The sequence below is a fragment of the Equus przewalskii genome, chromosome 3 (genome assembly GCF_037783145.1).
Source record: "Equus przewalskii isolate Varuska chromosome 3, EquPr2, whole genome shotgun sequence".
NCBI lineage: Eukaryota > Metazoa > Chordata > Mammalia > Perissodactyla > Equidae > Equus > Equus przewalskii.
This window is the reverse complement of record NC_091833.1, coordinates 80,945,061-80,961,035: the sequence shown is the minus strand read 5'-3', so window position 1 is coordinate 80,961,035 and position 15,975 is coordinate 80,945,061. Positions and strand designations below refer to the sequence as shown.

The 15,975-nt window shown below is 45.1% G+C and overlaps 1 protein-coding gene across 8 annotated transcripts in view; it reads right to left on the bottom strand.

The window, feature by feature from the left end:
- CORIN (corin, serine peptidase) overlaps positions 1-12,566 on the bottom strand; it is a 211,759-nt gene extending 199,193 nt beyond the window's left edge. For 3 of the 8 annotated variants that reach the window (XM_070615020.1, XM_070615021.1, XM_070615022.1), the window contains exon 1: positions 11,609-12,172. In XM_070615020.1, coding sequence (XP_070471121.1) covers positions 11,609-12,172 — 564 coding nt within the window. The other 5 variants (XM_070615025.1, XM_070615028.1, XM_070615026.1 and 2 more) reach the window with 3 other exon arrangements.
- Positions 12,567-15,975: the final 3,409 nt, after the last annotated feature.

Below are 15,975 nucleotides of genomic sequence, written 5' to 3'. Positions count from 1 at the left end.
AAGAAGCCTAGTTTCTTTGGTGGAAAATGGTATTTAAAAACCAAGATCTGGGTGTCCCTTGGTATTCATTGCTCTTAGGTTGTGGCTGTTTCCAGTCTCTCTCAGCAGGCAGAGCTAGAGGGGAACTGTATTTATATAGTGTGTGCACTCACCTGTGTCTACACATACACACTTTTACATCTATATTTATTTCTATATCTATCTTAATACGTTGAAAACATACATTTACAACCCTGTCTGCAAGTCCAATCCCATATCATAGGGTTCTGGATCTAGTTTTCCACCTTTCTATATCTTTATAGATATAGAAACAGCAAGAAACCTTTTTCCAACAGCAAGAAACTTGGCTTATTCTTAGTTTAATGGATCAGTCCCCTAGTCTGTAAGGAATCTCCCATTGTCCCAGCCGCATCTCCCACATGGGGGCCTGGCTCATCCTGTCCGAGCTCCCACATCCTGCCCGGGACTCCCCTCAAGCGGATGCCTTCCTCCTCCTGCTCAGGCTCTGAACTGGCATCCTAGGCCAACCCCACAAACAGCCTCCTTACCCTACTTGGGTTCTGACACGTCCTGCTAGCCACCCCTCCATCGGATGCTCTGCTCACCCTGCAGGCTCCAGGCCACTGTGCTGCTCCTCCAGGCACCTCAGAACCGGCCTTCTCTGCCCACTGAACAAATTCAGGACTCGGTTGTTCATCAAGGGGTGAGGAAATGGAAAATCCAACCAAAGATTTGAAGTCTATAGAAAGCAATCAATGTTATTCCTTTTTTCACTTAGAACCCATATAAATTTAAGAGGAATAAAAGGACAAGATCTGGATGCTTCAGCCTCCTCAGCTATTTTTAAGTCAGTAGGTTGTGAGTGCATGGGTCCTGTTTAATGTTTTATGCTAGAGCAGCCAGACCATCACAGAAGCTCTGCATTCATTACTTCCTATCAGAGTTGAACTATTTCCAGACCTCACTGCAGAGCATTCAATACTTTATTAAGGGTAAAAAGGCCAAGTTGGATAATTTGTTATATTTTTCCTTTGTCTTTGAGAAATGAGTGGAGAAACAACATTTTAAAAGAAAAGCCTGCTTTTAAAACTTAAAAAAGTGATAATAAATTAAAATATTTTTATTTTAATTAAAAAATTAAAGTATCCCATGCATTTTGTTTACTTCCATTAGGGAGAATAAACAGTTTTTCTGAAAAGAAGATATTTCTCAACTGTTGGGAGAGCTCTTTCCAAGGAAGAAGGGGAAAGTTGCCCGCTTTTAGGAGTTTCTGACACAAAATGCTTGGAGAGTATTGTTAGATAGGAATATATATTTCTTATCCAGAGAGCATTTTTGTTCCTCTTACTGACATTCAGATAATAGAGGGAAACTGTTGGTGAGATCAGGAGAGAGTCAAGTACACGAGCTGAGGTTGTCACAAGGTGACCCAGACCATGGATGACGGCACATACAACACAGCTCTTGCAGGTCCTTCCAGGGAGCCACTTCATTTCTCACCAAGGACACCTTTGGAAACACTTATAGTTCAGAAAGTTTGGGAAGCTCAGCTTTATTGTTATGCAGAAGAAAGCAGAATAAAAATAAATCACCATAGGCCAGGTTTAGGACTATAGTTACCAAGCACAGAAATTATGTTAAAAAACCACAAAGACCCAGGAAGAGAGGGAGCTAGTCTCTGAAGTTTGTCTTGTCTTCTACACAATGAAACTGGACACAGCTGGGCTGTCCTTTAGCCATTCCTGGCTTGATCCTCCCACCTCCACCCCCACGCCGGGAACTGGTCACCCCAAGTGGGCAGCTGGGTGTGAGAGCTTTGAGGGGCCTCCCCAGGGCTATTTTTAACCCGCTATTTTCTGCTTATAGACTTTCCACTGGGGCAGCCCCAGGTCTGGGGGATTCACTCCAGCTGGGATATCTGAGAAGTCAGCTGGCCTGTGGCAAATGAGGTATTTTTAGCTGAGACTCGGGGATCTCAGGATTGTCATCCACTTTAGACCTCAGGGTGGGAGACACAAAACAGAGCCAAGCAAGAGGATCGGTGTGGACTCTGGAGTGCCTTAGCAACGACCGCTGAGCTTGTTGTTGGGAGAGGAGTCTGTGTGTGCCCTGGTGGGGGAGGGAAGGCCTGCCTGTGGGTCTTCCCAGCGATAGGGCTGCACCCTCCCAGTGGAGACAAGACCTGGGAGTCCCTTCTGCAGGCCAGGTATTCAGAGGGGCTCTCCCAATACCTACCTGCCCACCTGCCTGCCTGCTGCATTTGCATCACCTGGAACTTGTTACTTGGGCCCCACCCCAGACCTACTAAGTTAGAAACTGGCGGTGGGACGCAGCGCTCTGTGAAACTGGCAAAGTTAGCCATTGATGATTAAGTAGCTAGGAACTAAAGTTTTTTTCCTTTTTGCAATTGGTGATTATAGCATTTAGCTGTTTACCCACCCATTGTTAACTGTGCTGTTTAGGCAATATGACTCCCACTAGGTTCCTATAGATGACATCTCCCTGGAGCCTGGATTACCACGGTAGTGGGTGTTTGAGCTGTTTTTCAGGAGTTAGAAGCCCTTGTCTATTTCAGGCCAGTTGAGACCACCAACCCATCAACTGGGCCCATGCAGAAGTTCCTATGATAAGTGACCTTTTGATGTCAAGAGGCTAAAAACTCCACCCTCAGGTCATGCTAATGCCACCAATTTGTGAACACGCGTCCTATGAAGGGCCGTGAAGTCCAACCACGCTTGCACAGATCATCAATTACCTCACCTCTCCTCACCTCCAATCATCTATCTCCACATTTCAGACCACCTTGCCCCCCTACCTCATAAACATCCCTGAGTCCCTATTTTCAGGGAAGTGGATTTGAGACTCAGGCTCTCTCTTCCTCCCCTGGCTGCCTTGTAATTAAAACCCCCTCTCTGCTGCAATCTCCTTGGCTTGGTGTTTGGCCTTCCCGGCAGCCGGCAAAAAGGAACCTGGTTAGGTAACATCTGTGTTACCCTCCAGGTGATTCTCATGCACACTAAACTTTGAGAAGTACTGGCCTCATCATACATTCACTACCATTCATAGATAAAGGTATAAGAGTGAAACTTTATCCTTACCAAACCCACATAGAGCACATTTTTAAAAAATTAGCAGACATTATGTTTTAGCACATTTTCAGATTTATGACAACATTGAGCAGATAGTAGAGAAACTGTAATCTTTTCTAAACCTTTTTTCTCCTATGTACTGTGCCCTAATGTGAAAAACCTTTCTCCCCTGTTCATCCTCAAGGGCAGTGTTAAGACACCAGCTGAGTTTTGCTATCAAAGGCTGCGATCGAGTCAGAGTAGGAAACAGATCCCAGTGCTCAGCAAGGATGGCAGTGATGCACACCAACCCTAGGAACGACTGGACATGGGTACCTTAGGCCAAGCTGGGATGAAGCCAATTGCAATTGTCTAAGATGATGTAGCCAGGGGAACGCCCTCTCAAAACAGTCTTGGAAATGATGTTAATATTAGAGTATTCGCAATGAATTAGTTTCCTACAGCTGCTGTAACAAATTACCATAGTGGATCACAACAACACAAATTTATTCTCTTGTAATTCTGGAGGTCGGAAGTCTGAAATCAGTTTCACTGAGCTGAAGTCAAGACGTCGTCAGGGCGGCTTCCTTCTGAAGGCTCTGAGGGGAGGATCTGTTTCCTTGCCTTTTTCAGGTTAGTGGCTGCCTGTCTGTATTTCTTGGCTAGTGGCCCTTCCCGCATCTTGAAAGTACATCTCTGCAATCTCTACATCCATCATCTCATTGCCTTCTCCTCTGACTCCGACCCTCCCACCTTCCTCTTATAAGGACATTGTGATTACATCAGGTCCTCCCAGATAGTCCACAATAATCTCCCCATCTCAAAATCTTAACTAATCACACCTGCAAAGTCCCTTTTGCCATATAAGGTGGCATTCACAGGTCCCAGGGATTGGAACATGGATATATTTGAGGAGCCATCATTCAACCTCCAGATGGCCCTGTACTATCCAATACACCAGACACTAGCCACATGTGGTTATTGAGCGCTTGAAATGCAACCCATTGAATTGAGATGTACTGTAAGAGTATTGAAATTTGAAGACTTATTATGGAAAAAATAAGGTAATATATTTCATTAATAATTTTTATATTGGTTCCATCTTAAAATGATAAAATCTTGGATATAGTGAGTAATATAAAATATATTATTAAAATTAATCTATTTCTTTTTTGCTTTTTCAAATGTAGCTACTAGACAGTTTTAAATTATACATGTGGCCAATATTATATTTCTATTGGGCAGTGCTGCTATAGACCACAAAGGAAGCAGGATGATGTTAAATTTCAATTGTCCTGGGGCTGGCCCCGTGGCCGAGTGGTTAAGTTTGTGCGCTCCACTGCAGGCGGCCCAGTGTTTCGTTGGTTTGAATCCTGGGCTTTCGTTGGTTCGAATCCTGGGCGCGGACATGGCACTGCTCATCAAACCACGCTGAGGCAGCGTCCCACATGCCACAACTAGAAGGACCCACAACGAAGAATACACAACTATGTACTGGGGGGCTTTGGGGAGAAAAAGGAAAAATAAAATCTTTAAAAAAAAAAAAAATTTCAATTGTCCTATTTTTGTCTTGCTCATGCTTATAAGAAAGCCTAGCCTTTGAAAGCAATATTTCTTCTTTCAACCTTCTCTAGGGAGAGCAACCGACTACATAGAATTGAGATTTCAAATCAAGAAGGATATTATGTAGGGACACGCACAACTAAATTCTCCACTGGAAAACAGTAACCAAAAAAAAAAAAAAAGCCCACGTTTATCTAGCAACTTGTATTCTTACAAAGCACTTTTATAAAGCATTATTTCACTGAATCTTCCATCACAATCCTATAAAAGGGATATTGTTACCATTTTGCAGAGAAGGAAACTGAGCCTAAGGGAAATTTACTTGCTGGAGGAGCACCCAGCTAATAAGTGATGAGCAAGAACCCCAGCCAGGTCTGCAGGCCTCAGTGCCCAGGGCTGCCTGAAGTTTATTTCCTGGCTTGGCTTTAATGATTTCAGCAGGCTCACTCTACTTTCTGAATTATTTCATATCCAAACTTCCTAAATTTCAGAGATCCCAGAATTCTCCCTCTTTACCTGAAAATTTTGTTCCTTTGCTACTCTGAACACATTTTTATTATTTTTTATTTCCTAACTGAATGCAGAGGGGTGTCCATCCTGCTAGTTATTTAAGGAACAGGATTTTTCTCCTGTGTCAAACTCCTCCCCGGCTGCACCCGGAGGTGTACCTGGCTCCCAACTTGATCGTGGGCCATCTGTTGGAAGGCCTCCATTGACTGGCTCTCCCCATTCTTCCACCACCCACAAGCTGTATGCATAGGTGAAATGCTCAGTTCTGACCGAAACCAGAGAACTACCCTCAGGCAAACCTGGGCTCTGGTGATCAGATTTCCTCTGATCGGTCTTCCTTGGGATCAAACAGGCAATTTTGCACTTTGGCAGGAAGTCACTGTAAGAAGAATTAGCAAAGATCCACAAAGAGGGAAGCAGACTTCCAGGTCCTCTAGGCTGCCCCTTAGCCAGGCAGTGCTTCTCAACTGTCGGAAAGAGAAGAGAGAGAAAACAAGTAGAAGAGGACAACGGGCTGCTCGTTTTCTCTGCCATGTTAAAATTTCAGCTTCGAGATCTAGCAAGGCCCTTAGACGGTGTCTAGTACAAAGACCTCATTTTACACATGAGGAAACCAGGATCCAAAAGGTTAACTGACTTCTGTAAAGTCTCATAGCAATTTAGTATCAGATAAAGACTGGAACTCCCATTTCTGATTTTGTTCAACTTGGACAAAATTGTTTTAAAGGATGACCGAAAACTATTAAGTAAAATAATGTAGCCTTGATTTGCAAACCACACTACAGAGGAGCGGCATCTTGCTTGCAGGATGAGGCTCTGACATAGGCACACAAAGGTGAAAAATCAGATAGTCAAAATAATCCTTGAAAATCCTTAGGAAAGTGCCACAGTGGAGATCAATATAACTTCTACCAATAAATCCCTGATGGTCAGTTTTTCCAGAGATGGGACAGGCTCATCAGTGGAGTACCAGATTAATTGGCTTGAGGTTAGGGAACAAAAAGGCACGGATCTTTAAACACAGCTTCACAGGTAAAACTGCAAGATGGATACAAAAAAAAGGCACCAGGGCTCTAAACTAACAGAGATTCCCTTCTCTTATCTGATGCTTTCACTCCAGGGCACTGAAGAGAATGACAGGCAAAGTGACTCATACTATTTCAACAGTTATTTCCCTTCCCTGACTCCTGACTTCATGTTTACTGCTAAGTTAGAAGCTAAGCGTCACACGTGCACAGACCTTTATCTGTTTAGTTCACTGGTGTATCCCAAGTACGGGTCCTGTGCCTGGTACATCAAGTTTTGCTGAATAAATGGATAACTCTGTTCGTCTTTTTGTCCAGGCTGTCTAGTTGAATTCTCATAAGTTGAAGTTATTTAGGTCTAGCACATGGCTCTCAACTCTTGGGGTATTCTGGTGCCCTAGCCAGAAAAACTCACACTGAACTGTTCATAGAGATTTTCCACTACTCATGGGGTTCATGGAGCCCCAGGTTAAGATTTCCTGGTGCTATCAACCTTTAATATGCTGCTGTGACACTTTAGCAGAATGATGCTCATGGCTTTGGAGAGACTGACACCATTTACTTTCACAGTTGCACAAGGACTGTTCTTTAAAACTCTCCCAAGTACTGGAAACAAAAGGTACTCTTCAAATGCTGTCAACTAAAGGCTCAAAGGGGCCCTGGACTAAGCACAGAATAGTGGCACCAAAATGGTCTTCACAGCTCACCCCTGTATTTTCTGCCCTACTCCTAACCCAGCCTGTAAGCTGACTGGCCCTTCTTCACAGATGTCCTCCCGAGCTGCTTACAGAGCTTCAGCACTGATATTGAATGGCAAGATGGAACACCTACAGGACCACCCTGGATCCCCAACCAGCCCTATCTAACACTGACACTGCGCTTGTCACCACCAGCTCTGATGGTTTGGACATGTAGCAATGTACCGCAGGAGAATATTCAAACAGCTGCTGTAAGGTGAGCTGATGGGGGCAACTGCCAGCAGGCTGAGAGGAAAGCATAATTCACAGGCACCCTCCAGCAGAGCTCAGAGCTGAGCAAACACTGCTGCAGAATGCTCAGGGAGAGGCAGATAGACAAGCCAGTGCTCTAGGACAACAGGGGCTCCTTTCGAGCAAAGAAAAAGAAGTAGAGACTGGAGACAGGGATGGTGACAGGCTCAGGAAAGGGCAGCTGATTCAGCAACCCAAAGGTGAGCCATCCCACATACTCCACACCCACATGGAAAGCACACATAATCTCCCAGACCGCACCGTGATTGTCTGTCTGTAAGAATAATAAACATTATGGACTATACTTGCTCTAAAGCAGATTTAGCAAAGTCCCAGAAACAGAATAAACTCCCAGGGGGGTAAAGAATCAAGGCAGGGGAAGGATTACTTATCTATGCATCTGTTCTGGCTTGAATAGTGTCCCCTCCCCCACCACCACCAAATTCACATCCAGTGGAACCTCAGAATGTGACCTTACTTGGAAATAGAGTCTTAGCCTTTGTAATTAGTTAGGGTGAGGTCATACTGGATTAGGGTGAGCCCTAAATCCAATATGACTGGTATCCTTATAATAAGAAGAGAGGACACAAAGAAACAGGGAAGATAGACATGTGACTATGGAAGCAGAGATTGGAGTGATGCAACTATAAGCCAAGGAATGCCAAGGATTGCTGGCAACCACCAGAAGCTAGAAAGAGGGGAAGGAAGGATTCTTCCCTAGAGACGTGGCCCTGCCGACATCTTGATTTTGGACTTGTAGCCACCAGAACTGTGAGTGAATAAATCTCAGTTGTTTTAAGCCACCCAGTTTGTGGTAAATTGTTACAACGGCCCTAGGACACTAATACAGTATCTATCTATCTTAGCTAGTTCCAAATATATCTCTGTATAGTCTTTTATTGACAAATAGTAAGCACCCACTATGTCCCAGACACTATTCTGACAAAGAGCAAAAACATAGAAAAATCTCTGTCTCTGTGGATCTTATATCTTAGAGTAACAGGAGACAGAAAATAATCAAAAAAAGTACAATATGTAGTCTGTCAAAGGGTGAGAAGTTCAGTAAGGGGTCCTACAGAGTGAGGTGGAGCATTAGTTTCAAATCTGAATAAATTGAACACTCTCAGTGGATTTTGATCCAAACATTGAACCCAGTATTCTAGTCTTGTCATTCTTGTGAAAAGCGGTACAACACATAAAGGTATATGGGGAGAGAAGAGCTATTATTATATCAGAGTTATTATATCACAGTTTCTATCATATCAGAGTTTCTGCTCTAACACCAGGAAAACTATCAGTCATAAAGCTCAACGTGAAGGGAAAACAATAAAACGTTATCCAAAATCGTCAAGGCTGAGGGGAGAATTCCCAAGGACTTTGTGACTAATACACACTTGTTGGGTGATTTATGAATGAATCCACTCATTTGCCATTCCACAAATGCCCGGCAGAGTAAAAGACCTCAACCAAACAGAAGTGATTCAGCTATACAAAACCACTCCTTGAGAGAAACAGAAGCAAAGCAAGGTGCTGGACAGGAAAATTTTGATCATCCAAGAGTCTCACTAAATTATCACTCAAGCAAAAGAAAGCTCTAGATCTGTCTAAGAGAACATTCTGCAATGAAGGAGATGTTCTGTCTACACTGTCTAGTACGGTGCATGTGATTATTGAGCACTTGAAATGTGGCCAGTGAAACTGAAGAACTGAATTCTTAATTTGATTTAATTTTGATTAATTTAAATAACCACATTAACTAAATAACCACAGGTGGCCAGCAGCTACTCTATTGGAGAGCACAGCTCCAGAATCACAGAAGGCTGGCAGTGGAGAAAGGCCTCAGAGACTCATTGAGTCTGAGATGGGGCCAGCTCTGTAAGTAAACACATGTTAGGGAAACTTCATAGAATGTACAACTATTCTGTATAGTATTTCTGAGACATATTTATTTCCTTAATCCTCACAGTGCCCCTTACAGATGGTCAGTAGCATCATCTCCATTTGCTGGATGGGAAATCAAGGTTCAACAAGATTAGTTGACTTGCCCATGGCCTTGCTGCTTTTTAGGGGTAGAGCCAGAGATTTGAATTTAGCTTTGACACCAAAATCCATACTCTACCCAGCAAGGCACCATCCATGGCACCTTTCACTTGAAGTTTCTTCCATTCCCACCCACGCTGAAGACTCTAAAACCCAGAAAGGGGGGTGTGTGTATGTGTGTACATGTGTGTGTCTGAGTAGATTTTGCAGAACAGGTAAGTCTGGGGGTTACTTGAGGGCTTAGTGTGGATCTAGTATTCTACAGGTCAGTATCCTTTAGCCAACCAGCCCCATTTTCCACTTGGTCAGGCAAAGTGGAATGCCAAGAACGGTGATGGAGCAAACAGGATGCATGAACGCATACCTGTTGACTAACTTAATAAGGCCAGAGTGGCACAGTCAATAAACCCGTCTCCCTTGGACACACTCAGCAAATGTTTCACAGCTGAAACATAGCTATTTCACAGCTTTCCTGGTCCAAGTGTGCTCCCATTCCCCCAACAGTAGAGACACTCAGAAACCCTAAGGCTACGGTCTTTAAGTCATCAAGGGAGGCTAGAGGTAAGGGAAAGAGAAAAAACGATCAGCAGGGTATCTTGTTAACAGTATGGAGATTTGAACATACAGGTTTCAGAGAGAGATGGTGCTGACTCTCTGGAGATACTGGGCTGCGCAGCTTCTCCCCAACCGCTCGTTTGCTCCCAACAATGGAGAAGGGGAACTGAGGGCAATGCAGAAGGGCAATAGAGCAGCAAGTGCCGAAATCCAGATGAAGCTATGGTGGGAAACATGGCCCCATCAAAATAAAACCACAGCTGGTCTGTGGTGGAAGCCCCACTGCCTTCTGTGCTATGGCTATTAAGATTTCTGCAGCATTACGAGGAAGGTTTCTGATGGGAGTAATTTTGCACCTTTTTAAAAAGCTTTACTATGCCTGGAAATATACTTGATGAGGTCAATAAAGCAATTCTTATTTGTCTCTTTAACCTCCTGGAAGGTTAACCGAGTCTTTCATCATTGTATTGTAATCCTATCCTGCAAGGAACCTTCTGGGAAGAGCCCTTTTCCCCTAAATAAAGCTTTACAGCATCTTGAGGTTTTGAGGTTTATGTGATTCCACACCCAAATAACTCTAAAAATAGTTCATCCTAGTGCAACTCTTGGTGTCCTGGAAAGGATTCTGTGGAAACCCTGACTGCCCAGGCCAGCACTCCCACATGTCTACACAGACATCTAGTCTAACCTCTCAATCCCCAGGAGCGGGCTTTGGGGACTGATTCTTGGCCTAATTTCACACAACAAAACTATTGAGACCAAATAATACAAACAAGCTGTTGAATGTTGTGTTGTGACAGTGACAAAAATTGGTTTTATAACTTTTAAAAAATGCACTGTTTCTTCTCATTGTCTTCGAGTTATGCCAAAAATTAATGTTTTCAAGGATCTTTCATTTCAACAGCTTCAGCTAAAATGTGTGTGTTTGGATAATGATCAGTAAGTCCTGACTTATCTCCCTTTCGGGTAGCAGTCGGATATTCCTTTGCACAGTTTTACTTCCGTCAGTTAATAGCCTTACCAAAAAAAAAAAAATGCAAATTACATATGTGCATATAGAAGTCGCCGTAGTCCTTATAGTGCATTGTTCTCAGAAGTTTCTCACAGGAGGAAAGCCCTCCTTTATGAACTGCTGGGACAGCTTCCCTGGGAATGCCCAGCCCGGCCGCTTCCCTGACGAGCTCGCAGCTCGGAACGACCAGGGTTCGGTCCCGGGAATGACGAGCTGTGCAAAAAGCGCCTACATCGCCATCCACCGACCCCGAGCAGGTGGCACCCGGAGTGAGGCGCCCGCCACCGGAGCTGGGGAAGAGACCCAGCAAGATTTGACACAACACCACCTTCCTCCAACCCGTGCAGCCCTCCGTCCCTGCCCGCAAAGAGCGGTCACTGGTCCCCCACTGCGCGCAGCCGGGCCCGCCACAGTGGATTCCGGAAAGCTCCTGACACCGAGAGAGAACGGCAGCCGCAAATTAGACCTGGTTCCTGGGGACTCAGGCCGGGGAGGACTGTCCGTGGTGCTCTTCCCTAGCTTTCCTCTCCCCAGCGAAGGGCAACGCTGTCCCTTCCAAGGACAGGATCGGAGCCCGCCAAATCCGGAGCAGCTCAGAACCTGCGCCCCCCGGCGGCCGGTCCCCGGCGTCTGATGTGCCCAGGAGGGAATGCGCCGGAGACAAAGTTTGCGCGCAGGGGACGCAGGAGTTCCCAGCACCGTACAAGTGGGCCGGTTCTGAGATGCGAACTCTCAGAATGGTCCAAAGATCTCCGGGCACCAGCCGACCGCAGGGGAAGCGAGCGTGAGTCCTGGGTTTAAGCCGGACGGAGACCAAGGCGCGCGCCTTTGGGAAAGGAGGCTTACGTCTGGGGCAGGCAAGGCTGCTGCGCAGTCCTTCCAGATGCCGGGCGTCGGCGAGGCTGGCGCAGACAGGAAGCCGTGGGTCCCAGAGGGGCTGGTGCCGACAGCTCCTTCTGCAGCCTCCCCAGGCGCCCTCGCGCCGCCGAGTCCACTTGATGCGTAGAGGGCGCCGAGCGGAGGAGGGACTCTGCAGGAGACGTGGCATCGTCCCCGGCAAGGAGAGCGGGGTCTCCGGACCGACCCGACTCGAACGCCAAAGGAAATCCTCCCCATGACCCTGGGAGGGTCCCGGACCTTGGGCGACTCGTGCGCTGGGGGACTGGCCGCAGGGGGCTGAGCGCGGGGCTGGGGAAGTCGACGCTCACCGACGGCAGGGAAAAAAGGTGGCTCCCGAGGGGAAGAGGGGGCGGGGGCAGGAAGGGTTGACCCTGAATTCATCCCGACCGAGAGGTCATTCGACCTGTTTGCCGGCAGAGCGCGATTCGTGGATCTTACCCGCTCCGGGGCCCCGGCTGTGCGGTAGCGCTCTTCCCGAGCGAGGGCAGGGGACTGTTTCGAGGAGAACATGTCTCGCTTTTTTCCTGTCCACTCTTATCTTGGTCGCTTTTCTCTCCTCCGCGCGCCCCTGGGAGGGTCACCACGGATGCCTTGCTGCTCACTCAGGAAGAGGCGAGTTGACCCTCAAGGACAGGGGCCCCACATTTTGTCTGCTCGACAGATCCCACCCGCGGACCACTCCCTCCCCTCACTCCCGTCTCTCGGTCCCACCCATACGAACCTTTAATGACAGGTCCTCCGCAGCCCCACCTCTTTGCATTCCAAGAGGTTACTCTTCAGGGGCGGACGGCAAGCCACTGACTGCTGGTTCCCCCATCTCAAACTTACACCCCGCGACGGCAGCGCGACGAGAAGGAGCCCCGAAAATCTGCGCGGTGGGAGAGTATTCGGGAGCAAAGGAGTCACTTCTGGGCACTCCGAAATCTCCTTATCAAACCTTAGACCATTTTCGTATAGCCAGAGCATAGCCAAGGAAAAATCAAAATAACTGCAGGCACTGGCAACGAAAGGTCAAATTTATTATCTCAGAAAGACGTAATGTTTCGAGGGCGAGCATTATTTGCATTAGGCAAATGGAAACTTGTTTTCTGTTATATGTTTAGTGAGGGAACTGCTTTTGCCAGACTGCCTGAGAGTTTGCTGCAGCTGCAGGGACGCGGGAGTTTCCAGCCTGAATCCATAAACGCAGCCCGCGGTTGCCCGCGGAGGGCATCCTCGGGCTGGACCGCAGGGCCCGGCAACCCTGTGCCCTTCCGTCCTTCGCTAGCAGCCGCTCTTTCTCGGCAGCGTCAAGGAGGGCACTACAGGTATTTATAAAGGTCCAAACTACCTTACCCTTTGAAACCCAGGACAGTCGTGAAATGTTTGGCAGAAAAAGAAAAAAAAAAAAAGGACTACACTGCGCTTTTCTCAGAAATTTTTTTTCATCCAACTTCAGTCAAGATCTAATGGAAATTTCAAAAATTACTCATGAGGCTTTTGAATAAATCTCTCTCCAACATTCTGGAGGAGGCCATGCATGGTCAACAAAATTGTATCAGGCACCTGTTCCTTGAACATTATAGCTGAGGGGAAAACGTAATTTGTAAAAAACGGGGGGGGGGGGGGGGAGGATCTCTCTTTTGTTGTTTCTGCAACGAAATGAGAAACTAGAAAATATTTTATGTATATAGTACAGTAGTGGAAACGTTGATTCCATCAGTGTTCCAAGTGTCAGACTTAGAATCCCGTATCTGACAAGTTTATCACAATTCACAAAAATTAAGGTGTTAGCATGTGGCAGGCTTTGTACAAAACACTTCACATGCATTCTCTCAGTTCCAGCAACCACTTTATGGGGTAGGTACTACTATTGTTTTAGAAATGAGAAAGATTTATCAAGTCGAAGTAACCAGCCTGAGTTGACACAGCCAGCAAGTGCTGAGCTGGGATTCTCCGGAGGCAGTGTAATTTCAGGACTCCGTTCTTCTTGCTAAGATACTGCCTCATTCCACGTCAGCAGCGCAGGGACCCAGCCTGCGAATCAAGAGCCTAGGCGCGAACAGTCAGCTCTACTGAGCAAATCACGCAGTCTTCCTGGGCCACAGTTAACTCGGTTTATTAAATAAGGGTTGGATTCAATCCTCAAGGTTTCTACAGGCATTCTGAAGCCAGGTATGACTTTCCACTTCACCCCCGTTCTCTTTCACTTTGTGCCCTCTGGTGGAGGTGCTGCAGGAACTATGACATTAAAGTAGCTAAATGTGACTTTGAGAGAGCCAGGGTGGATGTCTCCCTTTCTCTTCCACTACTACATTGTGTTCTTCTGAAAACTAAAGCTGATTGCACTGATGGTGTAACATAAGCATTCCTTAAACCCTTTTAGCAAGAAAACCCAACCAGTCTAGTTACCAATGGCATCAGAGTGGATACTTGAGGTATTCTTTGCATGAGGGTAAACAGCTATTTTTATATGCTTTGTAACAAACTTTTATAATGTGAGAAATCATAAAAATGTTAGAAGTCTCATAACATATTTGAACTAATTTAAATATGCAGAGAGCTCACAGTAATCTCTGACCTATTGGAATTATTCCGTTAGAAAAGGTTGACACATTTGCTTTTCAACTTGTTTTAAAGTGACAACCATCTAGTTTTTAAAATACTTTCATTCTACAAAAGAAATATTTCTAGACTTTTGAAATTTTTATTGTCTAGCATTTCAAGCATATATCCAACTATTTAGATGATTTAAAAGAAAAAAACAAACATTAAAGAGATCTATGAAAAAATTAACTGAAAAGTAGTGAATATATCTCTGCAAAGGGTGATTTTACAGATCAAACTTTGGTCACAGATCATATTACAGACCAATTTAGTGCTTAGTACTACAAATAAGGCAATTTGAGAACAAGAAAGAGCTTAGAGAAGCAGCCAGCATCCCAGGATGGTAACAGGCAAGCAGTGGCTAAAACAGATCTGCCACCCCATGGCTTATCTATTTAGCCATTCAATCAAATAATACTCATTTAGGACTTGCTAGCTGCCAGGTGAACAAAATAGAGTTCCTGCCCTCACAGAATTTTCAGTCTAGTGGAATAAATATGTTAAACATACAAATATGTAAACTATGGAAAAACACTTGAAAATAATGTGGGACTAGTTTTAGGGAATTAGAAAGTGATATTTTTAGCTGAGATCTAAAGATGCAAAACCTTTATAAAATAAAAAAAATTAAAGAATAGAGCAAAAAACAGGCAAACTAGACATTTACCTGTTGCAGGGGAGAGTTTATTTGAATTAAAAGGGGAAAACAACATACCCACATCGGCAGTAATGTATTGAAACATTCTATATATGATCAAAGTAGCCTGTGCAGACATTCTGTTTGCTGTATATAACATTTCTGGACATCAATCTCTTACTCTAATACAGCAGAGGAGTCATTGAGAAGAAGGTAAAAAGAACTGGCCCATAAAAAGTTTCAAAGAGGGGCAGCCCCAGTGGCCCAGTGGTTAAGTTCAGCACGCTCTGCTTTGGTGGCCTGAGTTCCGCTCCCAGGCACAGACATACACCACTGATCTGATAGGGCCATGCTGTGGTGGTAGCTCACATACAAAAAGAGGAAGATTGGCAGTGGATGTTAGTTCAGGGCAAATCTTCCTTAGCAAAGACAAAAAAGAAAAAGAAAGTTTCAAATAAATTTTATTTCTAGCACCCTCACACCTAGTGCTAGTTTCTGCCCCACAGCAATTTGGTTGCCCAAATGCCCCTACCTTTGGCCAGCATCCTGCCTAGTCTTCCCAGGGACAGTGACCCCTCAATGCAAATGAGCAAAACCTGAGGTGCCTCAGTTCACAATTTTTTTTCTGATTTGTGAATCAATTTGTAAGAAGTCTTAAAGTTATGAGATTGTCACATTTATCTATATTACTTTAGCTAAGAATTTCCAAGCACTGTGTGCCAGGCACCTGACAAAGTGACAAGTATATTTTCTCAGTTTTAAGTCTTGATACAAACCCAGTTTCCTTTGTTGCAAAATAAGAATAGTAACAGAACCACCTCATGGGCTGTTATGGGGATTAAATAAATATGTAGAGTGCTTTACAGTTGCAGACACATAATAATAGCTAACATCTATTTGGTACTTACTATCATTTCTCCTTGTTACAATTTTACAGAAGAGGAAGAAACTGAGACTGACAGAAGTTACATAATTATTAGTCCAAGATCTCAAAACTAGGAAGTGGCAGAACCGGAACTGGAGCCCGAGCAATCTGGAACTAGACTGAACTCTTAACCCCCACCTTCCATAGCACAATTATTAAGACAGT